At 41.8% G+C, this 27,145-nt stretch overlaps 1 protein-coding gene across 4 annotated transcripts in view; it reads right to left on the minus strand.

Annotated features, from left to right (window-relative positions):
• Window positions 1-27,145, minus strand: part of TTN (titin) — a 264,646-nt gene that overhangs the window by 178,198 nt on the left and 59,303 nt on the right. For 2 of the 4 annotated variants that reach the window (XM_072961229.1, XM_072961228.1), the window contains 2 exons: window positions 22,165-24,903; window positions 21,113-21,391 (listed from right to left, as the gene is read on the minus strand). In XM_072961229.1, coding sequence (XP_072817330.1) covers window positions 21,113-21,391; window positions 22,165-24,903 — 3,018 coding nt within the window. Of the gene's footprint in view, window positions 1-502; window positions 791-935; window positions 1,224-1,363; window positions 1,643-1,749; window positions 2,029-2,125; window positions 2,405-2,581; window positions 2,870-2,962; window positions 3,242-3,382; window positions 3,665-3,782; window positions 4,062-4,317; window positions 4,600-5,133; window positions 5,422-5,540; window positions 5,829-5,944; window positions 6,224-6,330; window positions 6,610-6,703; window positions 6,983-7,134; window positions 7,423-7,535; window positions 7,815-8,598; window positions 8,881-9,006; window positions 9,286-10,287; window positions 10,570-10,798; window positions 11,078-11,318; window positions 11,607-11,708; window positions 11,988-12,100; window positions 12,380-12,496; window positions 12,776-12,875; window positions 13,158-13,300; window positions 13,580-13,695; window positions 13,984-14,109; window positions 14,389-14,507; window positions 14,787-14,913; window positions 15,193-15,287; window positions 15,570-15,658; window positions 15,938-16,050; window positions 16,339-16,456; window positions 16,736-16,832; window positions 17,112-17,525; window positions 17,805-17,913; window positions 18,196-18,731; window positions 19,296-21,112; window positions 21,392-22,164; window positions 24,904-27,145 lie in introns of all 4 variants that reach the window. The other 2 variants (XM_072961226.1, XM_072961227.1) reach the window with 2 other exon arrangements.

Raw genomic sequence — 27,145 nt, forward strand, 5'->3', positions numbered from 1 at the left:
TGGCTGCCTTCGGTAACATCAGATATTGATGTGCCCCCAGCCCCTGGCTCCCACTATTACTTCAGGGGCGCTAGTGGAGGAAAAGAAGTCGACACAACCTGACTCTTCTTGAAGGGCTTGAAAATTTGGGGCTCTGCTACCTGCTAGAGGAACAAAATCCACTAATTTATAATCTACTGTGGAAAATAAGTCAGCCGAGACAACTTGCTTTCACTGTCCTAAGATAATTTCTCTCCAACTTGGATTTTTTTGCAATTCTGTGAAAAGTTTTTGTTCACTCTCTCTCTAGGCTCTATTTTTAGCTTTTGAAGATGGACCTTCAGTCCACGTTTTGCCAGTTTTATTTTTTTTAAACAAAAAATTTGTAAAACTTGACCCCATTTTGAAGTCCCTGGATCCATTCGATCACTTCTCATTACTAGACCATATCTTGTAAGCACACACTTCTTCCTACATTTTATGATACTGAAATGAGACCTTGCTACTTCACTCGGACAAGTACCTTGTACACCCAGATGAGCAGAACAAGAGTCTTTTCCCGCGACGTTGCTTGCGTAACAGGTGTACTGCCCAGCATCACCTTTGCCTACTTTGAGAACTGTCAGAGTGGCAGTATTCTCAATCAAAGTCATCTTGTAGTTGCCTCCAGGGCGAATCTCTCTGTTGTCTTTGGCCCAAGTGATTTTGATTGGTGTGGTTCCAGTTACGTGACATTTAAAAGAACCACTTTCTCCAAGAGCAAGATCTACTGATACAGGCTTTAGATCAAAGAAAGGAGGCACTTCATGCTCTGAAAAGAATGAAGACCAACATGGTGACTTCAGCTTTCATGCTCCTAGACGCGAAGAAGCAGAAACTAAGAGGCACCAGTCCTTTGGTGGCCTGGAGCAGTGAGGCTGCTTTCTGATGAAGAGGGTAACGTGTTAGCTACTTACCTGAGAGAAGGAGCTTGGCACTGGATGAAGCAGTCCCAAAAGGATTAGAGGCTGAGCAATTGTACTGACCAACGTGGCTGTGGTCAGTTTGCAAAATCTGAAGAGTTGCTACATTATGAACAAAAGATGTTTGCAAATTAGCATCATCTTTCAGAAGTACCCCGTCCTTATACCAAGACACTTGAAGAGGTTCTGAGCCATTGATGCGGCATTCAAACGCAACTGGGAAGCCAAGAGTCTCTTGAACATCCTTCAGTTTTCTTGCAAAGGAAGGTGGGAGTTTGCGCTCTGTAAAGAAGTTACAGAAGATCCTTATTTACCAGTGAGAAAACACCCACAGCATGTCCCAAGCCGTTAAAATTGGGATGTTTTTAAGAAACGGGATCTGTCAACACACAGCAAGACTTGTTAAAGAAAACCATCATCACCTTTGATAACAAGCACAGATGACGAAGCCACTGCCCCCACGCTGTTTTCAGCCTTGCACGTATACTCTCCCACGTCGCTGTGATCCACTTTGTTGATTACTAAGGAGGCAACATTATTTTTGAATTGCATTTTATATGCAGGAGCTGATCGTAGCTTTGTGTGTTCTTTATACCAAGAAATTCTAATTTCTGGGGTTCCGTCCACTTTACACTGTAAAGTTACAGGTTCTCCAATGGTGGCTTCTACATGCTCCAGAGGTTCGATAAAATAAGGTGGTTCTAAGGTACAAAGGATAGTCATCAATCAATCAATCAATCAAACTCAAAGAGGATGTTTTTTAAAAGAAAGAAAAGAGAGCAATGAAAAGAGGTAACTGTCAACACACCTAAGACAGACACCAGAGCATCACAAACATCTTGGCCAGCCTCATTTTCTATCAGGCAGCTGTACTGTGCATAATCCTCTATTGTGCTCTCGAGAATTTCCAGGATCGTAGATCTTTCTGTCATGGTAATACTGCAGTTCTGAGACTGTGTAAGGGGGAACTCATTCTTCATCCAGCTCACCGAGATGGGGGGTGTGCCAGCGTATGTGGCCTCAAGGACTATGGGGCTTCCTGTCTCCACACTGAAATCAGCCAATCTTTTCACAAAGGTGGCTGGTTCTAGAAGGAGAAAACGTGTGGGCAAAATTGACATCTTCAAGTAAAGAATCAGAAAGAAAACATGTAAAAGAGACACGATTTGGAGAAAAGAGCAAACCTTTCACAAAAAGATGTGTGGTACAGGAAGCACTGCCCGCGTCGTTAGTCACGAGGCAAGAATAGTCTCCACTTTGCAACGGCTCCACCTCAAACAAGTCCAGTTCCGTGACAAAGTCCTCCAGAGAGATGCTGCATGACTCCCCCGACACCAGCTCCCGGCTGCCTTTGAACCACTTGACCTTGAAAGGCGGGGTGCCTCTGATGACACTGGTGAACGTGAGGCTCGTCCCAGGCAGAACTTCCACAGAATCAGGGGTTTGTTCAAAAGATGGTGGTTCTAGATACCCCAGGGGTGGGGGAGATCAAGAGAGACAAGAAATCCAAGTGAGCAGTTAAAGAAAGGGGACACTAAGACAACACAAGAAGGCAAAATAAAGAAATCCCCTGCGAGGCGGGCGCTAAGCCACGTGGCAGAGGTGCTAGCCAGGGAGCAGCCTGGTCCCTGCGGACTGACCTTGAACAGTCAGGACTGCTGAGCATTCGTCAGACCCGGCCACGTTGGCGGCCACGCATGTGTATATGCCTGTGTCGGAGGACTCCAAGAAGCTCAGATTCAAAGTACAGACATTTTCTGAAAAGCTGGACTGGCATTTAGGCCCACTAACAATCTCATTTCCATCCTGAAACCAGCCAACGGAAATGGGAGCTGAGCCAGAGACTCGACACTCCAAAACCGCTGAGGCCCCCACGATGGCATTGATGTCTTTCAGCTTACGGATGAAGGAAGGCGGCACGACTCGATCTACATGGAGAAGGGGAGTTTTCTGTTTAAAGAGAAGCCGTATTTTTTCCCCAGGAAAAAATGATATATTCATAAAAATCTCACAGTACTCACCCGAAACATGGACAGATACAGTGCAGTTACTTTTACCGACACTGTTTTTTACTTCAAAGCTATATAACCCCTTGTCACTCATTTCTGCACAAGGGATTTTAAGTGAAGCCACTTTGTTGACAAATGTGATGTGGTGTTTGCTGTCTGCAGATAATTCTCTTCCATCTTTGAACCACTTGGCTGAAAGTTCTGGCGTTCCAGTCACTACACACTCTAATGCAAAAGGGTTTCCAGTAGTGACAGTCATGGGTTCTGGTTTCTCTATGATTCTGGCTGGTTCTAAAAGAAGAAGTATACTGCACTGAATACAAAGTCATCTTCCAAACTGAGAGTGTAATCAATGTGTTATTTGGTAAGAATAACATTTGTAGGGAATGATCGTGGGTCATTCAACCTGATTTTTTCTCAGGCTGTACTAACCTAGTACAGTCAAGACTGCTGAACATTCTCTCATTCCAGCATCGTTTTTGATTTGGCAAATGTATTTTCCAGAATTAGATGCTTCTGGGCTCCCAAGTTGGAGGGTTGCAACGTTATCAACGAACGAAATCCTCGTGTTTTCACTCTCTCTGATGACTTCACCTTTATCTTTCAGCCAAACAACAGAAATGGGCTGGAAACCTTCCACTACGGCCCGTAATTCAACAGCATCCCCAATAAGGGTTGAGGTGTCACTTAGCTTTTTCACAAATCGTGGGGGTTCTAATGAAAGAAATTTGTGGTTAGACAAAAAAGTGAGCATCACAGCCATATACCTTATCGGTCAAGCAAGAAAAGATGAAAGGAAGAGGCATATGTTTTTGTGCCCATGTATACAAACCTTTGAACTTGACAGTGCAAACACACGTGTCACTCCCCACCTCATTGGCAGCTTTGCAGTGATATTCTCCCACATCAGAGGCTTCAAGATTAAGGATATGAAGACTTGTATCAAAATTTTTCGAAGTGACTTTAAATTTCTTGCTGCTTCGAACTTGCTTTCGATCTTTAATCCACACCACTTCAAATGGGGGAGTTCCCGAAATTTCACATTGTAAGACAACATCAGACCCTTTAAGGGCTCCTACTGGAGTAGGCTTCTGGATGAAAACAGGAGGTGCTACCAGAAAAAAGAAGATAGATGATGAGAACACCTGCTTACTAAAAATGAAAAAGAATTTTAGAGTCTAGAATCACTGTGTGCCTGATGTGACCAAATGAGCATATTCTAACACAGGAAATGACAATTCATAAAAACCAGTTTAAGAATTGCAAGCAAATCGCCTTAACTAGTCTTTTTATTTTGGAGCTCAGAACACTCCTGAGAAAGAATCTAAATTAGAGGAGAAGGAAGAAAGATGCTTAGTGTGTCTAACCTTTAACGGTCAGTGCTGTGCTGCAGCTGGTGTCCCCAACACCGTTATGAGCCTCACAGATATAGTCCCCGCTGTCCTCGGTGCTGGCTTCATTGATGGTAAGCAAGGCCACAGAATTCACGAAGGACATGTTGTATTTCCAGCTTTCATGGAGTTCACTGTCATTTCGGAACCACGCAACTTTGATTTCAGGGGAACCGCTTATTCTGCATTCCAGTTGGATGGAGTCTCCCTGCTTTGCAATTTTTGAAGCTTCTAATTTCTTAACAAACTTTGGAGGTTCTAGTAAGTCAAAGGAAAAAACAGCTTATGTTTGCAGTTGAAGATTCTGTGAATACCTATTTACACTGGTTTATTATTAAGAATATATACAGTTTCCGAGAACTTTGTGCTAAAATATATTATCTTTTCTACTAAGTAAACTTCTAATATTTTAATAGATAATTTAACTGATAAGTTAGTTTTTATAGTTTGGATAGATAAACTAAAACATATAAGTTAATGTACTATCGAAGTATTTGATTAAAATGGTAAGTCAGAATGCCATATAAGAGGAAAGAAGGAAAAAAGAATGGACAGTTGAAACCACATTTAACAAACTTCAATTAAATAACACTGACAGGATTACACTGAGAGACACACTAACAAACAATACAGAGAGAAAACAGAACTTCAATTAATGTTGCTTCCAACACTAATACACATGATCTAATGTGATCTAGTTTATCCCAAACATGTAAAAACTAAAGCAACTTTTCAAAGACAATGACACAACATGGGAAAGAACAAATACTGGCAAATGCCACGTAATGATACCTTTTACACTGAGTTGAGCTGAGCACATGTCTTTGCCAACATCATTGGTCGCTTGGCAGGTATACTGACCGGAGTCTCCTTTGCCTACTTTAAGAATTCTCAAGTGTGGAGTGTTTCCCACACACGTAATTGTATAGTTTCCTCCAGGACGAATCTCCTTGTTGTCTTTTGACCAAGTGATTCGCATTGGTTGAGCACCAGTAACGTGACACTCAAAGTCAGCACTTTCCCCAGCAATGACATCTATAGACACAGGCTTGATGTCAAAGAAGGGGGATTTCTTAGGTTCTGGAAGATGAGAAGAGAAGGCAATGTTTATTTTTTCTTCTTTTTTATTGGCCATTTCTATTTTGACAATGAAAAAGAAGTCATGGCTGGCAAAGAGAAAGGTGAACATGGGAACAAACCTCTTGCTGTCAGTCGCGCGCTAGAAGATGCTGTCCCAAGTGGATTAGAAGCTGAACAGGAGTACTGGCCAGAGTGACTCAAGTCTGTTTGCAAAATTTTTAAAGTTGCCACATTATCTACAAATGATGTCTGTAGATTTTCATCATCTCGTAGCAGTACCCCGTCTCTATACCAGCACACTTGGATGGGCGCGGAGCCATTTAAGCGACAGGTGAGTGTAACTGGTAACCCAACAGTTTGCTCAACGTCCTTTAACTGTCTCGCAAAGGAAGGTGGGAGCTGGCGCTCTGTAGGAAGACAAGTAACACTTGAGACATTAGTAGAGGAAATACAAATTTCCCCATGGAGTTAAAGGAATTAAGGAAAAAAAGAAATTTCTTAATTTCTGAAATAACATCATCACCTTGAATTCTGAAGACAGTCTTAGAAAAGGCAGTTCCTATGCTGTTTTCTGCTTTACACGTGTACTCGCCACTGTCACTGATAGCCACTTTATTAAAAACAAGTGTGGCCACATTGTTTGTAAAATAGGTCCTGTATTCAGGAGTTGGCCGTAATTTGGTGTCTCCTTTGTACCAAGACACTGTGATTTCTGGTGTCCCAGCGACCTGGCATTGTAAAGAGACCGAATCTCCCACTGATGCTTCCAGAGGCTCCAGTTCCATAACAAAATAAGGAGGTTCTAAAGAAGAAAGGTTCACAATCAGCCACTGAAGCTTAAGAAAACTGAACAAACCAAGCCTCATGTTAGACGAATGCCAGTCATTTAAGACAGAATAAGAAACACACCTAATGTTGATACCAGAGCTTTGCAAACATCGCTTCCTGCCTCGTTTTCAATCTCGCAGGTATACTGTCCTGCATCCCCTTTTGTGCTGTTCAGAATTTCCAGGATGCAAGTCTTCTCTGTTGTGACTATGCTGCATCTTTCAGATGGTCTTATGTTAAAACCATCCTTTTTCCAGGTGACTGAAATGGGAAGTGTTCCAGTATAGGTGCTCTCCAGAATGATGGACCGCCCTGGCTCCACAGAGTGATCACTTAACTTCTTCACAAATGCAGCTGGTTCTGGTGAGGGACAAAGTACAGCAGTTCAACATAGTAAAAACACGAACAGAGATGTCACTTAGAAAATAGGAAAAACAAATATACTCAAGCAAACCTTTTACAAAGAGATGGGTAGTGCAGGATGTTTGGCCAGCATTGTTAGAAACCACACAGGTGTATTCCCCACTCTGACCTATGTCGACATTAAATAATTCCAGTTCTGCCACGGTGTCTTCAAAATAGATGTTGCACCTGTCTCCTTTCACCAGTTCCCTGGCACCTCTGAACCAGCCGACCTTGAATGGAGGGGTTCCTCTGATAACACTTGTGAAGGTGACGTTTTTGCCTGGCAGTACTTCCAAAGGTTCAGGCTCCTTCACAAAAGAGGGTGGTTCTACACAGACATGGAGGACAATGAAAAGATCCCGTAAGCTTTGAATTTAGTTGCAACTATGAAGCAAAAAGAATACGCTGGAATGTGTGTCAACCTGGATGTGCCCACAAAGAGGAATTGTGTGAGAAAGGGTATGAGTGTCTAACACTGACCTTGTACGGCCAACACTGCGCGGCACTCGTCAGACCCAGCAACATTAGCAGCCACGCACGTGTAATTGCCCATGTCTGACCAGTCCAGAGAATTCAGCTGCAATGTGCAGACATTATCTGAAAATGTGGTTTGGTACTTTGCTCCACTGACAATCTTGGTCTTCTCATGAAACCAGGCAACAGAGATGGGCGATGATCCAGCCACTTTGCACTCCAAGATGCAAGATGCACCCAGAACCCCAACAGTATCCTTCAATCTTCGTGTGAAAGAGGGAGGAACCATCCGGTCTATGTGAGGAGAGGCAAGAGACTCGTGATTCGAAAGAACAGAGGAGATGTGAGAGATGAAAACTTGTGAAAGAAGTGTGCTTAAGAAATGCGAGGAAAAGATTGAAACCAACCTGAAACATCAACCACAGCCGTGCAGCTGCTTTTTCCCACATTGTTTTGAACCTGGAACGTGTATGTGCCTGCATCCTGCTTCTCGATGGAGAGAATCTTTAAGGAAGAGATTTTGTTGTAGAAGCTAAATTTGTGTTTTTGGCTGCTGGTCAACAGCTTTCCGTCCTTGTACCACTCAACTGAGAGTTCGGGAGTGCCGGCCACCTTACACTCCAGAGTGCAAATGTCCCCTACAGTCACTGTCATCGGTCCTGCCTTCTCAACAATGACCGCAGGCTCTGAAATAAAACGCGACAGCCGCCCATCAAGGTCTGCTACCTTTCCCTTGTCTCTACTAGCAAATTCACTAAGATTGTTTCCTCCAATGAAATGGGTCAGTGTAGGGTTCTCGCTGTCTCTCAACCTTAAAATGGGATTCCATAATTACACGATGCCATGAAATGACAGGACTTATTATTAAGAAATGTGTTTGTACACTAGCTGACTTCCAAAACAGTTCAGGCAATCAATGTACATGAGACAATACATATTGATTTGCACTTGACTCTCTTTAGAGCAAAGCCTACATGTTACTATGAATTACTTGGTATTTTTGCTCTACTTTAAGGTGCTAGAGACAATTTCTTGCAACCTGTTATCCAAAGAACTGCAAAACTGAACAGTAACATGCCCCAAGATGACAGTGCAAGCCGTCCCTATCAAAATTCGATCTTTGGAGTTCTTGTTGGTTTTAATAATTAGAACCTTGGAAACAAATTTTCCTTGTAGCACAGGCTGGTCTCCCAATTTTTTTTCGTGCTTAAACCAAAGACAGTCATAGTATAGCTGCTAATCAATCAAGAAAATAGTAGAAGAGATGGCTAATTTTTGTTAGGATCATAGACACAGAAAGAGAGTGTCTGCAAGGTCAATTAGGTCCTTTCCCCTAAACCTCTGAAATAGGTGTGGATCAATATAGCTCTAAAAATTCAGAAAAGGAGACTCTTACTAGTATCTTTTAGGAAGTCATCTCAGAGTTTGGCCCCTCCTTCTATCAAGACTGTTGTACCGTATTATACCAACCTAAGACAGTCAGTGTGGCCATGTTCTCCCTCACTCCACCGTCATTCTTGATGTGGCAGATATACTTCCCAGCGTTAGCTGGTTCTGCTTTTGCAAACTGCAGAGTCGCAACATTTTCCACAAATGTAATTCTGATGTTTTCACTTTCTCTAACCACTTCTTCCTTCTCTTTAAGCCATTGGACAGAAATAGGCGGGGCGCCTTCTATGGTTGCTTGTAACTCAGCAGGCTCACCAGCTACAATTGTGAGGCTGTTCAGTTTGGAGACAAATCTTGGTGGTTCTGAACAGGGAAAGATGGGTGGAGATTGTTGAAAAGATTGCCCAGATAATGGAAGAGAGAGAGAGAAAAAAACAAGCATTTTGCACGTTCCTGCCATTTCTGCCACGTGTAGGAAGTAAGGCTTACCTTTTAATTTTACAGTACAAACGCAAGTATCACTTCCCACTTCATTCTGTGCCTTGCAGTGGTATTCACCAATATCTGAAGTGTCCACATTGAGGATGTGAATACTTGCGTGGAAATTTTTGGATGCAATCTTGTATTTCTTGCTACTTCGGAGTTGCCGCTTATCTTTGTACCACACCACCTCAAATGGTGGTGTTCCCGAAAGTTCACATTCAAGAGTAACTTCAGTATTTTTAAGGGTTTCTACCACAGGAGGGAAGCTGCTAAAGACAGGTGGTTCTGTAAAAAATAAGAACTCTTCATGAACTGGGCTGCTTCACTTAATAGAATGTTTTCACTTCTTTGCTTTTAAATCGGATGAAAGAGTCAAGATACTACAATAGGTCCAGCACGTTAGTGTTGAGGGATAAGAGCTTCAGAGAAGCCACAGACCCTACTGAGCAGTTCAACATTCTGTCTACTCTGCCTTGCTAATTTCTCTTGGACGGTGAAGACTGGTACAAAATTGTAAAACAAAACAAAAACCAAATAAACCTCCCAAACCCAAGCATACGAATCAATATGATCAGCATGAGATGTGGAATCCTGACTTTAGGGATGGATTTTTTTGGTATATGCTTTAGAACTGGGACATTTGGAAGTTATCACAATGTCTGTGATCTAAGTCGTCCACTTCAAGTGGTTATTGCAATGACTGCCTCACAACATGACAAGCTTGGACTTTATGACAAGGATTCTGGAAAATACTAGTACTATTTGCACTAAGGTACAGTGATAAAATTTCAAAAAACAAGAACTGATTCTTCAGAGAGAAAAAAAACATATATAACTGTCCTGTTGTAAATGTAAGGTTAAAACCTGTATTGTTTGAACCTTATATACATGCAGTAAATATTCCTTGTTTTTAATGATAAAGATTATAGTGAAGACGATGATATATTTATAAGCTGATTGAAGGCAAAATTAATTTTAAAATGCCCAGCTGGTTTTTTTCTGTGTGTTTCTGAGACATCAAATTTGAACTGCTCAGCTAATGTATTGAGGTGATCAGAACTATGGCATTGGAATCACAAGAAAAATATCCCAGAATGACTGGCTGCACGTAAGCAAATCTTAAGAAGAAAAAATTATCTAAAAAGGGAAATAATGCTAGTTTGAGAAAATATTCTGTGATCTCAAATGGAATCTAAAAGTGACGGTAAAAGAATGAAGAACTTTTGATACCCTGGGGAGAAGAAGGTGGGTTTCAGGTAAGGAGGAACAGAAGAAAAAGGTTTCTACCTTTTACTATAACCTTGGTACTGCAGCTGGTGCTGCCAGCAGGATTCTGAGCCTCACAAATGAAGTCTGCACTGTCCTCAGTACCAAGATAGTTCATCTGTAAGACGGCCACTGAGTCAATGAAAGCCATTCTGTACTTATCGCTGGGTGGGAGCTCGTGTTCGTTTCTGTACCACACAACTCTGATTTCTGGGGATCCAGTTATCTTGCATTCAAGTCGTGCTGAGTCACCTGCTTTCACTATTTTGAATGCTTCTAATTTCTTTACAAACTTCGGTGGTTCTAGAGAGTGAAGAAAAGACATTATGAGGCAGCAGAATAGATATAAATAACAAAGGTTCAATTACGTAGTATGTAGGCAAGAGAAAAACATGAACAGTGCCTGGCAAACAGGGTGTACTGCGTTAGGAAGAAGGGTACTTTCTTGGCTGGGTAGCTGCATTGTAAGAGATTACAGAACAGACCAGAGCCACAGGTCAGACAGAAACACAAAACAATCAAACTTGCACACCTGTTACAAGCAACATTGTAGTGCAAGAGTCGCTACCAACATCGTTGGTAACTTGGCAAGTATACTGTCCAGTCTTGGAAGCATCCACCGAGTAGAGATTTAAGAAGCTAGTTGACCCTTCCAAGCCAATGAAACATTTAGGTCCAGAGGCAAGTTCCACATCATCCTTAAACCACTTTATTTTGAATGGTGGGGTTCCTTTTAGTACTGCTTTAAATTCCACTGTAGAATCAGGAACGGCTTGTTGTCGCTCAGGTTTCACTAGGAAGCTTGGTGGTTCTACAGATTTTAAAAGAAATACATATAATTAAAGTCCACATAGTTATTTTGATAGTTTTTCAGACATATAAGAAAACATTACTGAAAAGAGGTAATGACCAAATATTTCTTGAACTCAATAAATACGTATCTAAAGAAACAGAGTTATTGAGACTTTTAGCTCTAGAGGATACCAAGAAAGAGTGCTGCATTTTACAAGTGATCACAAAGAAGAATCAGGATGAGGTAAAGAAATCCTAACCTTTTACAGTTAAGATGCCACTGCATGCATCGTCCCCTGCAACATTTGTGACCCTGCATGTGTAATTTGCAGTATCTTCTAATTCCAGGTTATTAACATCCAGCGACACAGTGTTCTCATGACAGACAAGTCTGTATTTTGCACTTGTAGTTATTTCTTTTCCATCCTTAAACCACTGAGCACTGATGGGAAGGGAGCCAGAAACCTTGCACTCCATATGAATGGAAGAGCCCAGGACTTTATCCATTTTGGTTAATTTTTTGGTGAAGGATGGAGGAATATCTTGATCTGCCCAAAGCAAATAGCAAAACACATGCATTAATATGCTGCCATTTGTGTACAAAGGACATAACACACATAAGGGAGGCTGACCAGGGACAAGACACAAACCTAGCACTCTCAGGTAGGCGTCACAGCTGCTGCTTCCAAAGTCATTTTCCACCTTGAAAGTGTACTCTCCGCTGTCTTGCTTCATTACTGACTGGATCCTAAAACTGGCCACATTATTTTCAAAACTCATCGAAAAATACCTGCTGGGCACAATTTGTTTCCCATCTTTAAGCCACTTCACTCTGAGTTCTGGCGTTCCGGCCACAACACACTCCAAAGTCACTGGGTCTTTCTCAGTGACATCAACGGATTTAGCTTTCTCTAGGATCTGAGCAGGCTCTGTAGTAAGAATTAAAATGTGGATGAGTCTCAGTGATATTGCCACCGGAACTAGGGAACTGCTTATGAAATGGTCTCCACAGAATAACTTTGAAGGGGACTTGCTTACACACCTTGTACTAAAAGGAAGGCGTAACACCTCTCAACGCCTGACTCGTTCTTGGCTTGACAGGTGTATCTTCCGCTGTGTCCGTTATCCACAGATCTGACTTGAAGTGTGGCCACGTTGTTCACAAATGAAACATGAACATTATCATCTTCGTCAAGAATCTGATCGTCCTTTAGCCAGGTGATAGAGATGGGAGGTGAGCCCGCCACCGTGCTCTGAAAGGTGGCAGAGCTTTTCAAAACAGTCGTGACGTTTTCTATCTTCCTAATGAATGATGGCGGCTCTGTGATGAGACAGTGTAAGAAGAAGAGGTATATTTGAGCTCCTACCCATAACCATAAAACTAAAGAGCATTACAGAACTTCTATCTGGTAGCTGGCTGCCTGTGTGGCTCACTGACCTTTCAGAGAGACTCGAGCGCTGCAAGAGCAGCTGCCACCCTCGTTGGACACAATGCACTGGTACTCGCCAGTGTCGGAAGAGTCACACTTGTTTATACTGAGATTAAACACTGACACTCTGTCAGTCAGGGTATACTTTTTGCTGCTTCGAATCTCCCTGTTGTTCTTCAGCCACGTGACTTCAAACGGAGCCGTTCCCATAACTTCACACTCCAGCTCCACGTCACTGTCTCTGACTACTTCCGCGGGCCTCAGCTCCCTGATAAAGGTGGGAGGTTCTAAAGATTCAAAAGGAAGACAGAGAACAGCTTACTCAAGGGGAGCTCTGAGTCTTAGCCAGCAGCACAGCCAGAAAGAAAAGGAGACCCAGGAACTGACCTTTCACTTTTAATTCAATGCCGCAGCTTGCCGTGCCTGCGTCGTTACGAGCTTCACAGACATACGTCCCACTATTTTCTACCCTGGCACTAGAAATCTGGAAAGTGGCCAAACCATCGATGAAGGAAATGCCATGTTTCTTGATGGCTGTTATCTCATTCCCATCCAGGTACCAAGAAACTCTGATTTCTGGAGTGCCTGTGATTTGGCATTCAAATGTTGTTGATTGTCCGTTCCTCAGCACCAGTACTGGGCTGGGCTTCTTAATGAATTGAGGAGGTTCTAAAGATGGGGAAAAATGTGTGACGTTGAACGTTTTTTAAATGGAAGGCCAATAAGCAAAATTGTCTTCTTAAGCCTCATTCCTTCCCCCACCCCAAGAAAATCCAGGCAAGCAAGACAGCGAAGAGATAGAGAAACCAGACCTTTGACAAAGAGAGTGGCTTTACTGGCTGCTGTGCCAACATCGTTGCTTAACTGGCAAATGTAGGTCCCCGAATCGGCAGCTTTGGCTGAAAAGAGCTCTAGAATGGTGGAGGTGTCATCCTTCCAAACTGAGCGAGCTGCTCCCGAGTGCAACTCTTTGTTATCTTTAAACCACTTGATCGTCATGGGGGCAGTGCCACCCACAAGCGCCTTTAACTGAACCCTTGTATTGGGATTCACATCTTGTGACTGTGGCTTTTCCATGAAGTAGGGGGGTTCTGGGGTGAAAGAAGCAGCAGCAAAAGGAGAAAGGAAGGTTTATTTTACAACAGATCGACAAAGGTAAAGAACTAAGAAATGAGAGCAATAGGTTTTGGAGACAGAAATTGCCGACCTTTGACTGTCAGATGGCCACTGCACTGGTTGTGGCCTGCCTTGTTAGTGGCAGAACAGGTGTAGGTCCCACTGTCTGCGCCTTCCAGCTGACTGATTTCCAAGAAAGCAGTGTTGTCATGAAAAGAGAATTTGTATTTTTCACTAGCTGTTATTTCCTGGTCATCTTTGAACCACTGGATGCTTATGGGATGTGACCCAGCCACTATGCATTCTAAGTCAATAAAGGACCCTTTGATGCTGTCCATCTTCTTCAGCTTTTTGGTGAATGAGGGAGGTATGATAAGATCTACGCAATGAAAAAGCAAAAAACCAAAATGTTAGGTCAATCTACCCGTTTGTAGTTTCTCTAAAATTTTAAGAGATGAAGGAGCTAAAAATGCTCAGTTTCTCCCCATAGAAAAGCTGTACCAACCTAACACATTAATGCTAGCCTTGCAGCTGCTCCTCCCGACATCATTTTGGACTTCGAAAGTATATTCTCCACTATCTCTCTTTTCTGTAGAAATAATCTTCAGTATAGAGACCGTCTCAGTGACACTAATTTTATATTTTTGGCCCAAGGTCAGTTCTTGACCATCTTTAAACCATTTGGCTGTAATCTCCTTGGTCCCTGAAAATTTAACCTGCAAAGTGGCTGGGTCTCCCTGGGTGACATCTATAGACACAGCCTCCTCGATGATGGTGGCAGGCTCTGCAGAAAACAAAGGAAGAGGTATGGGTTGTCAACTGCTCTGCTGAAAAGCTTACAGCTCTGTTTTTTGTTTTTGTTGTTTTTTGGCCGTTTCCCCACGGCAAACTCTCTGAACCAACCTTTCACTGAAAGTAACGCAGAACACCTTTGTACGCCTGCATCATTTTTGGCCTGACAGACGTATTTCCCATCATGCTTGACTTCAATGCCACTGAGGTACAGACTGGCCACATTGTTCTCAAACGTCATTCTTATGTTCTCATCTTCGGTGATTTCATCGTTGTCTTTTAACCAAGTCACCATGATGGGCAAGGAGCCCTTCAGCGTGGCCTGGAAGGCAGCCGTGCCTCCTCGGAGGGAGCTGGTGCTTTCAATCTTCTTTACAAAGGCTGGGGGTTCTAGTGGAAGAATGAATTCTCAATCAATGCTAGCTCTAGAGCAAAACTGACTTTACCGGAAAAAAAAAAAAAAAAAAAAGAGCTGACTCCGCAGAAAAGCCAGTCTGCCATGAGAACTGACACGAACCTCTCAAAGTCACCCTGGCGCTGCAGGTGGCGCTGCCCACCTCGTTGGTCACCCGACACTGGTACTCGCCCACGTCTGCAGCTACAAACTTGAGGATCTGCAGGCTCACCAGCTTGTCCTGAATGAAGGTTTTATACTTTCTACCACTTCGCAGTGTTGTGTTATCTTTGAACCAAGTGATCTCATAGGGAGGCGTGCCTGCCACCTCGGCCAGCAACATGACGTCATACTCCTTCAGCACTTCAAGGGGCTTGAATTCCTTGGTAAAGTAAGGCGACTCTATAGTAGGAAAGGAGTTATTGTGAGTTAACGGAGAGGAGTCTGGACTCTGAGCCACAACTCTGGGAACACAAGGGGATAACGTGAACACAAACCTTTGACTATTAAAATGCTACCACAGTGGTCACTGCCAGCCTCATTCTGAGCCTCACACATATATTCACCACTGTCTTCAACGGCAATATCTGTAAGTGTTAGAACCGCAGTGGACTCCACGAAAGACATTTTGTGTTTGCTGCTCTCCTTGATTTCCCTATCGTTCACGAACCATGTTATTTTAATTGGAGGGGTGCCCGTTACTTTGCAGGCTAGCTGGGTGGCATCTCCCTTCTTTAACAGCTGTGATGGCTCTAATTTTTCAATAAATGTGGCAGGTTCTGTGGGAAGAAGGAAGTTGGTAAGAAACATGAGGAAGAGGAAAGAATTTATAACTGTAGCACAAAGAGGTCAAGGAAACAATGCAAACCTTTTACAAATAAGTTTGCACTGCACTCCATGGTTCCGGCCACATTGCTGACTTTACAGGTGTATGTGCCTGAATCAGAGGTCTTGACTACATAGAGTTCCAGGGAACTTTCAAAGGCTTCTCTGGTGATATAGCAGCTTCCACCAGAAACCAGCTCTTTGTCACCCTTAAACCATTTGACTGTGAGAGGAGCAGACCCTTGGAAGGTGCTTTTCAGGGAAACGACTGAGCCAGGCAGAACATCCTTTGACGCAGGTTTGGTTACAAAACTGGGTGGTTCTAAAGAAGGGGTATAAGAAAGAATTTCAAAGAGTTAAGAGGTGCGATGGAAGGGAAGAGGCCTTAATTTGAAGGTGACCTACGTAAGAATGAAATGCAGCCCCCCAGCCAACCTTGCACGATCAGGGCCCCGCTGCAGTCTTTGCTGCCCACGGAATTCGTGGCTCTGCAGGAGAAATTCCCTGCGTCGTTCACGTCTACTCTGCTTATCTCCAAAGAGGCCGTGCCTTCCACAAAGGCTATTCTGTATCTGTCAGAGGCAGCTACTTCTTTGCCGTCCTTAAACCAAGACACCCTCATGGGGAGGGAGCCAGCGATTTTGCAGTCCAGCCTACAGGCACCGCTAACAACGCTATCCACGTTGCGTAGGGGTTTGGTAAAAAACGGAGCAATGTCTCGATCTGTTTGTGGCACGAGAAGAGAAGAGAGAACAACGGGGGAAAGTGCTCAGTGATTTTCGTTTTGGCCATTTGTTGGGTTTCAAAGGAACGTGCAGCCTAGGTTTCTAAAGACACTAACCTAGTACAGTGAGAGTCGTCTCACAGGAGCTGCTGCCCACTTCATTGGAGATCTCAAATGTGTACTGGCCACTGTCATGTAGTTCAGCCGAGTAAAATTTGAGTTGGGCAACATTGTTTTTAAAACTTAGTCGATGCTTCTTACTGGCAACCACAGGCCTCCCGTCTTTGTACCACTTGGGCTTAAGTTCCGGGGTGCCTGTGACGGTGCACTCCAGCGTGGCCGGGTCTCCTGCTGTCACCTGGATCAGTTCTGCTCTCTCGATGATTTTGGCAGGTTCTACAATGGTATTAAACAGTAAGAATTCCGAACTATGTGTTAAGGTTTCACTGTAAAAGGAAAGATCAACTCAAAATTAAAATGCTCCCATACAAACCTTTAACTATTAATTCCCCAACAGATGTTTGGCTTCCGGCTTCATTTTCAGCCAGGCATGTGTATTTGCCACCAAAACTAATCTGCACATCAGGGATTATCAAGACCGCAACACCACTGGAAAAGCTCATTTTGATTTTTCCATCTTCTTTAATGATCTCTTGTCCTTTCATCCAAGTGACAGAAATGGGTTCTGACCCTCTCACGGCAGCTTGTAAGGTAACGGTTTGTCCTGCTAGTGCAGTAAAGTCATCTACTTTCTTGACAAAGGTGGGTGGTTCTAGTTACAGAGAGAGAGCGTACAAAACTTATCAAGTTCCAAACACTTCAACATCATAAAAAAGAATTTCATCGAGGTTACAATGATCTACTCTGTAGTATTGGTCAATTAGAAGAAAAAAATAAAATTCAAGAGGAATTATAATTCCATCCAAGAGAAAGAAGCATAGAAGATACATGGTTATCAAGCCAACAAAATTGTTTATCATGCAATTCACTTTTGTTACTAGAAATTAAATATTTGCACTAGCCTCTAGCTAAAGCCTGGGTGGTCCCTAGGGTCCCAGGTCACAACCAAAGGCAAAACATATTTTCAGGGATTAGGAGAAGAAAAAAAAGGACCAGTTTTCCTTCCACGGGTTAAGAAAGCGATTTTGACAATTTATTAAAGAGACCGCGCTTTTCGGGCACTAACCTTTTAATAAGTGGGTTGCAATGCAGCCACACTTCCCAACTTCATTGGCAACAACACACTCGTATTCCCCAACATCCGCACTATTGAAAGAAAATATCTCCAGGGACACGAGAGACTTCTGAGAAAACAACCTGTACTTTTTGCTACTTCGAATTTGCTTCTTATCCTTGAACCAGCTAATCTCAAATGGTCCTGTGCCTGAGACTTCACACTGAAGGAGGGCGTTTGTTCCTCTCACTATATCTGCCGGCTCAAGAGTTTTGATGAAAGAAGGAGGTTCTACAAAAGCACGAAAGCATTGTATAAGTGACGGGTGACAAGCAATGAAAAAGAACAGCTTCTCTCAGAAACACAAGAAACACAATGGACTGCGACGGAGTCAACAAACCTTTGATAACTATCTCAGCGCTGCAGCTGTCACTGCCCACGTCATTCACTGCTTCGCACGAGTAAGTGCCACTGTCTTCCACTTTGACGTCCGTAATATCGAGCACAGCCTCCGAATTGACGAAAGACATTCGGATTGTGTTACTCTCGGTAAGTTCTCTGTTGTTTTTAAACCAAGTAACCTGGATCACAGGTGAGCCTTTCAGCTTACAGTGCAGGCGTGCTGATTCACCTGGGAGCATCAGGTAAGAGGGATCCACCTTCTTCACAAAGGATGGTGGCTCTACATGCAGTCAACAGAACAGAAAAAGGAAAAGGTACCTGAAGCATAAACCACACAAAAGAAAAGCAGACATCATGCAACAAAGGGACACACAACACACATAAAATATCTTCACAACATTTCTGAAAAGGTGGTGGTGTATGCCACCACTTTCTGCTTCCATGATTCCAAAACACTTTCCCACACTCGATTCAAACAAACAAGCAAACAAACAAACAGAAACAAGTTCTACTCATACAGAAAGCAATTTTACAAAAGAAGATTGTTAAGGACTGCCCAGACATTTGAAGTTCTTTGAAGACATTTGAAGCAAGCTGTGTTACTGGCAGACAGTTTTAAGCAAACAAGAGTTAACTGAATTCTGAAGAAGACTGAAAAAATAAAATCAAACAATGCCAGGATTTCCCCAAACCAAAGTGTTTGCTTGGATGAAATTATTTTCATCACAAGATGCACCGGCTGCATTGTTTGTCAACAGTGTTTCTACTGGGGCATCCCTTCAGAGAAGGGAGTGAAGATTGCTGCACATCTCTTACCTCTGATAGTCACTGTTGCTGAAGAAGAGCTGCTTCCAGCTTCATTGGAAACTGTGCAAACGTAGGTTCCTGAATCTTTTAGTTTGGCCAGAGGGATCTCAAGTGATGCTATTTTATCTTCAAAATAGATCTTATAGTCTTTCCCAGGGGGGAGTTTCTGCCCGTTTTTACTCCATGTCACTGTGACTTTTCTGTCTTCATCTACTTGGCCCTCAAGGCGGATCTTCTTATTGATAGCTGATTGTACAGAGTCTAACTCTTTAATGAAATGTGGTTTGTCGATTATGGTCAACTCAGCTTGGCAGATGTCAGCTCCAAACTTGTTAGAAGCCTTACAGGAGTAAACCCCTCTATCTTGAATTGTAAGATTTGAGAGTTCTAAAATGTGTTTGTTGTCTACATCTGAAATCTTGCAGTGAGGGGAAGGCGAGAGGGCAACACCATCTTTCTGCCAAATGGTTTCGATCACGGGAGTCCCTGTCACTGTGCAGAGGAACTTGGCTGCCTTACCCACAAAAGTTGTAACGGACTTAGGTCTGGAGAAAAAGGTTGGTGGATATGCCTCTGTGAAAGAAACATTTTCAGCATTATATTTTGTCCCCACAAAGCTCTCACTGTAATTATATATTCGAGAAAGAGAAAAGATGCATTATAATTTTTGATAGATATAAGATATTATTTAAAGTAAGGTAATATATTAATAAGATGAAAAGATGTGTTGAAGGCAAAGATGACAGTGTTTTTTTTATAGAGGAGCAAGACGGCACTTTAAACGTCTCTATCAAAGGAAAGAACAAATGTTCCTTTATTTTGCAACATTAACTTGCTATTGCAAAATATTTGTCCATTTTACTAGCTGATTAATTGTTTGAGCTATGTGATAAGCAATTCAGCTGACACTTTAATTTTGCAAATTTGAAGATCATACAAAGAAGATAAAGAAGATGTACGCGACTTTTCTAAAGAGTAGGGCTATCAAGTGATAAAAAGTTTGAGTAGTCTCTATAACCTTCACGTCAACCGCCAGCAAACCCTTAAGTGGCTCAACTTTAAAAGCATCCGCTAATCATTTCAAAATTGTAAAAATATTTATAGCAGTAATTTTCCATTTCCTTTCTGCATTTGGAAGCTAGCCTTTATGAATCTCTCTTTCCAATTAAAAAAAAATCTTCCTCCTTCTTTCCTCTTGTGATTTGAAGCTCAAGTGTTAGTCCCCATTGCTCAACTGGCCTACTTTGGGTAAAGAAATTTCCCAACGTGTCATTAAGAATAATGTCATGCATTTGGTTGCATGAAGGCTTTTTTTTTTTTTGAGACTGTTTGATTACAAAAAGTGAAAACCACTAGATGGGTCACCATGGGCCTGGGGTGTGGAATTTCTAATATAAAAGAGTTGTAGAGGAAAGGAAGCTACAGGGATCCCGATTTTTTTCAAGTCAAAGAGATGTGCAGCATTTGCCTTTCCCCTCTGTGATCTCATTGAAAAAGAAGACCAAGGGACAATCCCACGCTGACATATAGCACATGGCTTCTTTCAATAATACGAGTCACTGCTACCCCTGACCCTAAACCACAGTTCATACTCACACTTTCCCTTGGGCAGAAGAAAGCAGAAAAGAGAACGAAAGAGAGAGGTGGGGGTGGGCGGAGAGAAAGGAAAGAGCTACACATTTTTTTTGCTAATAAGGGAATTCAAACATCTGGTATGTGTTAACTACTTGAACGTCATCCTATGTGTCTTTAGAAAACTGAGAACAGAATCTGTGTGTAGTTGTTCTTATTTTTAAATTAGCAACAGAGCCTAGGCTGAGAGTCTTAGTTTGCAGTCCTGTACTAGCTCCCCATCTTACTAGGATTTGTTCAACTTTAGTTTTATGCTCTGGAGTTTTTTCATTTTGTAATTCTGTTCTTAATTGGTTAACTGGTTCCTAATTATTAAATACATTGGGAAATCACTTATTTTTCAATAACACCGAACTGTCCTGAAATTTTTTATATTAAGGGCCAAGCCAGGGTATTAGCAGTTATCTAAGACATTTCCACCAAGCTAGTCATTAAAAAAAAAAAAGAAAGAAAGAAAAGAAAAAGAATCCCCCCTAAAAAACCTCCAAACTCTCAGGAACCACTGCTTATGTGATTCCTCGACATTAATCTCAAAACAATAAACTGTTTTTAGTGTTTTCTTTCACCACTGTTAGAAATATGATGAGCAGTAATGATTCCTTGTCTCACACATGCTCTGCAGTAGCTAGCCACCTTGTCACCACCTTGGCTGTTGGTCCCTCCAGTGAGGAGGACAAGCACTTCCTGCACCTGTACGAGAAGCAAAACAGGCAGTAACATGAGACAGAGTAACACCTGCGTCAGTGCACGGCCTTTACCTGTCACAGTCAGCGTGGCTGTGCAGCTGGCACTGCCGTACTCGTTGGAAGCTTGGCAGGTGTACTCGCCGCAGTCAACAGCCTGGGTTCTCAGGATTTCCAGGGTGGAGACATAATTTGCAGATCGAATAGAACACTTGTCACTCTCGTAGATTTCTCGGCCAGCTTTGAACCACTGGAACCGGACATTGGGGGCACCGTGGATCTCACAGGTGAATTTGGCGAGGTGGCCCAGGGCTACGTCCAGGGGCTCAATTCTCCTCCTGATCACTGGGGCAGCTGCAAAGGGAAGCAGAGGCCATTAGCTCTCCTGCTTATCAGGTTCACCACATTCTTCTTTTCTTTCTTTTGTTGCTGTTAATGAAGTGTAACAGTTGAACCTGGTGAGTTGGATTGTAGCTGTTTAAGACAAGTGACTGGAAAATGAGAAAGATCACTGAAAGCAAGAGAAGACAATAAGCAGCTTTCAACATATTCAGTTGTGAACTTTTCAGTGAATAGTGAAAAAAATGACTAAAATGTGATGCTTACATGCATAACAACATGATATATTTAAACATACCATGCTGACTAGGAATACTGAGAACAACGTGAAAAAAACACCATACACTAAATAAAGTGATAGAGTGAAACAACGGCAAAAAAGAAATCAGAACAAGACACACAAATGGACAATTAATCATGGTTATTTTGAATTTAGGGATGAGACGGGTGATTTCGGGGTAACTAGGTGTTCACTGACAGCTTTTTATTATAAATTATTAAAGTATTTTCATGTAAAAATAAAGTAAAAATGTGTCAGGATTGTGAAATATATGAAAATATGTCTTATTCTAAAAATAAGTATCAGTGTAGATATAAGATACCACCTAGTAAGGCAGTAAGGGAAAAGGAGAAAGGTTAATAACCATGATTATGTCTGAGATTTCGTTCTTACTCTAAATAAACTGCATTCTGGCAATGGCAGATAAGTGAAAATTCAGTGAGGAAACCTAAATCATTCCAATCCAGTGAATGTTAGAACTGGATCCACTTAATCCTTCAAATCCAACCTCTTTTGACTACAGTGAGTTTTGCTGAAGTCGCTGCTCTTCCGTGGTCATTCAAGGCCTCACACATATACTCTCCTTGATGTTCTTCTGTATTGACTTGGTCGATGACTAGCGTGTATGTGTTTTGATCTTGTAAACACTTGAACTTTTCATCTGAAGGCACCAGTTTACACTCAAAATACCAGTTCACCTCTCTGGCATCTGTTATGGATGACGTGAGGCTTATGGTGTCGCCTTCCTCAGCCGTGGTGTCCACCAAGGGCGTACGTACAACAGGACCATCCTCCCTGAGGAAGCCACCCTCAGCTTCCTGGACCACTACTGGGCCAACCTCCTCCTCAGTACCACCTTCAGCGGATTTCTCTTTTTCCTCTGATGGTTCTGGGATCCCACCCTGCTTCTCACCAGAGATGGCAGTGGAAGTAGTTGTGGTCGTCACAGCTTTGACCTGACTTTCCACATGAAAGTAACTGACCTCTTCTGTTGAGACCAGATATTTAGATTCAACTTCTGGCTCCGTGATCGCGTCAACCTTCTGTGGCTCTGAAAAAGTACCCATTTCTTCCAGCAAGCCTGCTTGGTCTCCTTTCTGAACTCTAGGCTCCTCAGCTGTTAAGATGTTCATTTCCTCACATATTAGAGAGCACAAAGCATCCTTAAGTTCAGTTTTCAAGTTAGCCATTTGAGGATCAATGCCTTCCAGAATGATGGTTAATTCTTCAGTCAGAGACTTCACTGACGTAATAAGGTAGGTGCACATAATGCAGTTGGGCTCTTGGGTGAAGTTTATGGCCTTGACCTCCACCTTTTCAATGTTTCTTAACCCTTCAGAGAAAAGACTCAGTTGCTCGCTGGCCACTGCTGCTTGCAAAGCCCTGCGGATCTGAGTTTTCAGGTGTAGTCGTTGCTCTTCTGGGATACCAGAAAGCAAACTTTCCTTAGAAAGAATGTCACTTCCCTGCACCTCCTGCACACCACGGATCGCCATGGGCTCTTTTGTGTACTCGGTGGTTTGGTTCGGGGGCATTGCCCAGTTGTCAGAATGCTCTTCCTTAAGCAGTACCTGCTTTTCCTCACACGCTAATGGAAACCTTAAGGACTTGCCTTCCTCAACCCTGGCTGCAAAATCTTGCCCTGCACTGTCTAGTTGATCAGCACTTTCCATCAAGATTTCACCTTCTGTGCCCGTATGTTCTGAAGGGACCTGGGAGATCAGGACGTCAGGACCCTGGATTCTTTCCACGTGACCCTCAGCTAAGCTCCGCTCCAGGATGAGAGCACTTTGTGCCTCTGGTTTTTGAAGAGTCACTCTTTGCTCTTTCTCCACTGTGGACACTGTCTTTTCTTTTGGTAAAAGTACTTCCTCAGTCACAGAGGTTGGGTATGAATGGGCTGGAGTTTCTTCTATTGACAACTGTGGATAACTCCCTTTAGGTTCAGCTAATAAAGTTTTCAGAGGCTCAGCTGTTAATGGACTAATTTCTACGGACATGGCACTTGGAAAGATTTTTTCAGTACCTGATAGAACCACCTGGGACTCAGGCTCTTGATGTATTAGAATATCTTCTTTGGGGAGGGTTTTCTGGGACTGGACAATCTGTAGCTGTAAATTGGGAGGTGGTTCCTTGAGAGGCTGAACATGAATAGTGCCACTGACGGAAAGATGTTCCCTGGTGCTTTCAGGAGTGGGCATCTCCTGCTCCAGCATGACTGTGGATTGCCGTTGCTCAGCTACTAAAGTAACTTGACTGCTCAGTTCACTGGTTTTAACAATATGCTCATAAGAAAGCTGCTGCTTTTCTTCTGCCATTAAAGCCGCTTTCAAAACGGTGTCCTTTACAAAAGCTGCAATTTCCTGCTCTGAGTCCAATGTGGGGACCTTTAAGGACGTCTGTGGAAAATCTTCAGGTGCCTCTGGCATGGACGTTGCTTTGCAGGGGGCATCAATCATATGCGTGTCTTCCGGAAACACGAGCAGCTCTGCGGCACAGGTGCACTCACCCCACACGTTCTCTGCTTTACAAACATAGAGACCACTATCTTCTCTCTGAGGGTCATTGACAATGAATGTTCCGGAACCATCAGGATTATGAATGATGGTGTAATAAACATTGGTGCAAAGCTGCTTGTTTTCTTTGAACCACAAAACAGTGGGTGTAGGCTCTCCAAGCACCATGTACTCAAAGATGGCAGGGAGCCCTTGAGCACAGCGAATTCGTTTTAACTCCTTAAGGAAGTAAGGAGGACAAGGACCTTCAAGCTTTTCTGGAGATTTCTCCTCTGGTTCTGTCTCTTTGAGCCCCTCAGCTTTGGAATTTATTTTCAGATAGGCGCTACAAATTGCTTGTCCATATTCATTACTGGCAATACATGTATACTCCCCTTCATCCTCAAACTTGGTGAACAGAATGATCAAGCTGTGATCGTTACCGTCAAAAACAAATTTGTAGTCAGCCGAAGGGGTTAACATTACTCCATTAAAGAACCACTGAATTTGGGGCTTGGGAAAGCCAGTGACAGTAACAGACAGTTTAACTACATCTCCTATGTTTATTTCAGCATTTGACACCTCTTTGATGAAAACTGGGACACTGCCTTCCTTTTTGGAATCAAGTTTAGTTGAATGAACTGGAGGTTCAGACAAAAGTTCAAGTGTTTCATTCCTATTAGATAAATGAATGCCAGAGCTATCAGTCTGAAGTCTTTCTTGCTCAGCAGACAGAAGAGAACTAGAAAACTCTGCATGGGGAAAAAGGATTATTATTTTATAATCAATAGCATTTAACAAACAAACAAAAGAGAAGTCAAAGAATTATGCATCAATTGCTGGTCTCCTGCTTCATTCCTGGAATCGTTAGATTATTTCAAGATTAATTTATCAAAAAGCACATTTCTAAAATTTTCACTTTAGCTTATTATATCATATTATATGATTATAAATACTGCACTGATGCAACTTTCAATCCACTTCATTTGTGTTAGAGTTTATAAATTTTAAAGATGCTCTTATGAGCTCTCTTTGCGATAGAATCCCAATTCTAAAGTTTGAAAAACGGCTGGATAAATATTTGTAATAAAAGAATTCAGGATTATTTAAATACATATCTAAAAAGATCTAGAATTATTATTTATATTTAGAGTTTTCTTGAGTTTGAGATCTTCATTATCAAATGGAAAACTGTTTATTTCAAAAATAGAACATCTATGTTCTAGTTACAGCTTATAAACTGAAGCCACTATTACAAATAAGGGGCTACAGGAAATATTTAATTTGAATTTAATTTGATTTAATCTGTTCTTAGTTACTAGAAATGCAGGCCTTCTTTTGCCTGTGTAAATTGCCATATTACTTCAACAATGCTTTTATAATGAGGCTCATGTTAAAAGTTAAGAAAGTGGGAGAATCAGAAATGAGAGAAAGTTCCAATGTTAAAAATTTGATTACATTTTATTGAGCGAGAAATACCTATATAGCATTATTGAACAGAAAAACAAGCAGTGAATGACAGATACTCTTTAAACAGTGTCCTGAGTGACAGGATGAAAGACATGTAATTTGGTAACAAGGAAATCAGCTTTTCATGAAGTGTTAGGTATGTAGAACAGCTCTGTTAATACTGCTTTTACTACCTAACCTAAAAGAAGGTTTACTATTTTATTAGTTCACTCCATTTGCATCACATGGAATCATCTCATGCTTTAATTCCTTTCTGTTTGAATGTATAAGCGTTAGAAGGCAGGACCCCAGTGTCTGCTGGCTATGAACGCACTGGTCAAACAAACCTACCTGTAGCATGTAGAATACAGACTCATTTATTACCCAATTAGTAAGCTGTAAAGCCACTGATTAATTTCACATACCCATGGTGCCCACTTTACATTTAATCTGTAATATATCACTCATGTCAGCTTTCCCTTCACTTGAATTCCCAAAATATCTGGGAATGAATGTCAATACAGTGAAAACACCCCTATTCACTAATATGTTGAAATACTTTCAATTGTTTTCCCTTAGTTTAAAACATAGTATTTCACCATTAAAACAGATAGTAAATGAAATTCAAGAGGGCTGAAACATGAAAGGTGTAGTTAGGAATACATGTAGATTTAACAGCCAGTAATTATGTCTAAACTCTACTATGTAAATACAATGAATTTCCTATCCAGCATCAGAGATACTAATATTTCAGGCTTTTAAGTTATGTACTTCCTGAGTCAGAAAATTAAAAAAAAACCATTTAATTACCTACAACAATTAGTAAGTAAGCCAAGTGTGGGGCAAGGCTTACTTTTCTTTATTCAGTCATTGTTATTCTGAATATCCTCAAGTTCAATGCCCTTGACACTAACAGAATTCCAATGAGCAAAATCAAACAAAGCCTGCCTTCTTGTGTGTGTAAAAGTGTATTTTTCAGCTCTTCCTGCCAATCCTGTAAGGCATTAAAGATTTGTCTTTTCTTTTTCTTAAGAACAAGTTTGAACTATTGGTAAGTTGTAAATGTTTGGGTAAAGTGTGTTTATCGTATTTGTCATGACCTGAATTTCTAATTTATTTAAACACTGACTATGTGACCAAAAGTAGAATAAATTCTAAGTCCCTAAACTATAGAATTAGTTTTATTTCTGGGATTTATGATGTGCTATATTACATTATATCTATAATTATGATCACAGATATTGTGTGCTCATTGGTTGAAATAGAAATTATTTTTCCACAATATTATATCTGTCTCAAAAAGTTATGTGACTCAAAACAAGCAAAGCAAATGTTCTTTGTGGGATAGGGTGGGTGGGGTGTGAGCCTGACTGCTTTATATTGTACACATTCTCCCAGTTTCTTCTTTAATTTGAAAGGCTTTTAGGGAATTTCCATTATGGGAATAAAAAAAATTGACAGATGAAAGAAACATAAAAGATATAATTGGATATATGAATTCTTTTGAGAATTAAATTAAATATTTATTTTTTTAAATTAAATGAA

Source organism: Vicugna pacos, chromosome 5 (genome assembly GCF_048564905.1).
Source record: "Vicugna pacos chromosome 5, VicPac4, whole genome shotgun sequence".
NCBI lineage: Eukaryota > Metazoa > Chordata > Mammalia > Artiodactyla > Camelidae > Vicugna > Vicugna pacos.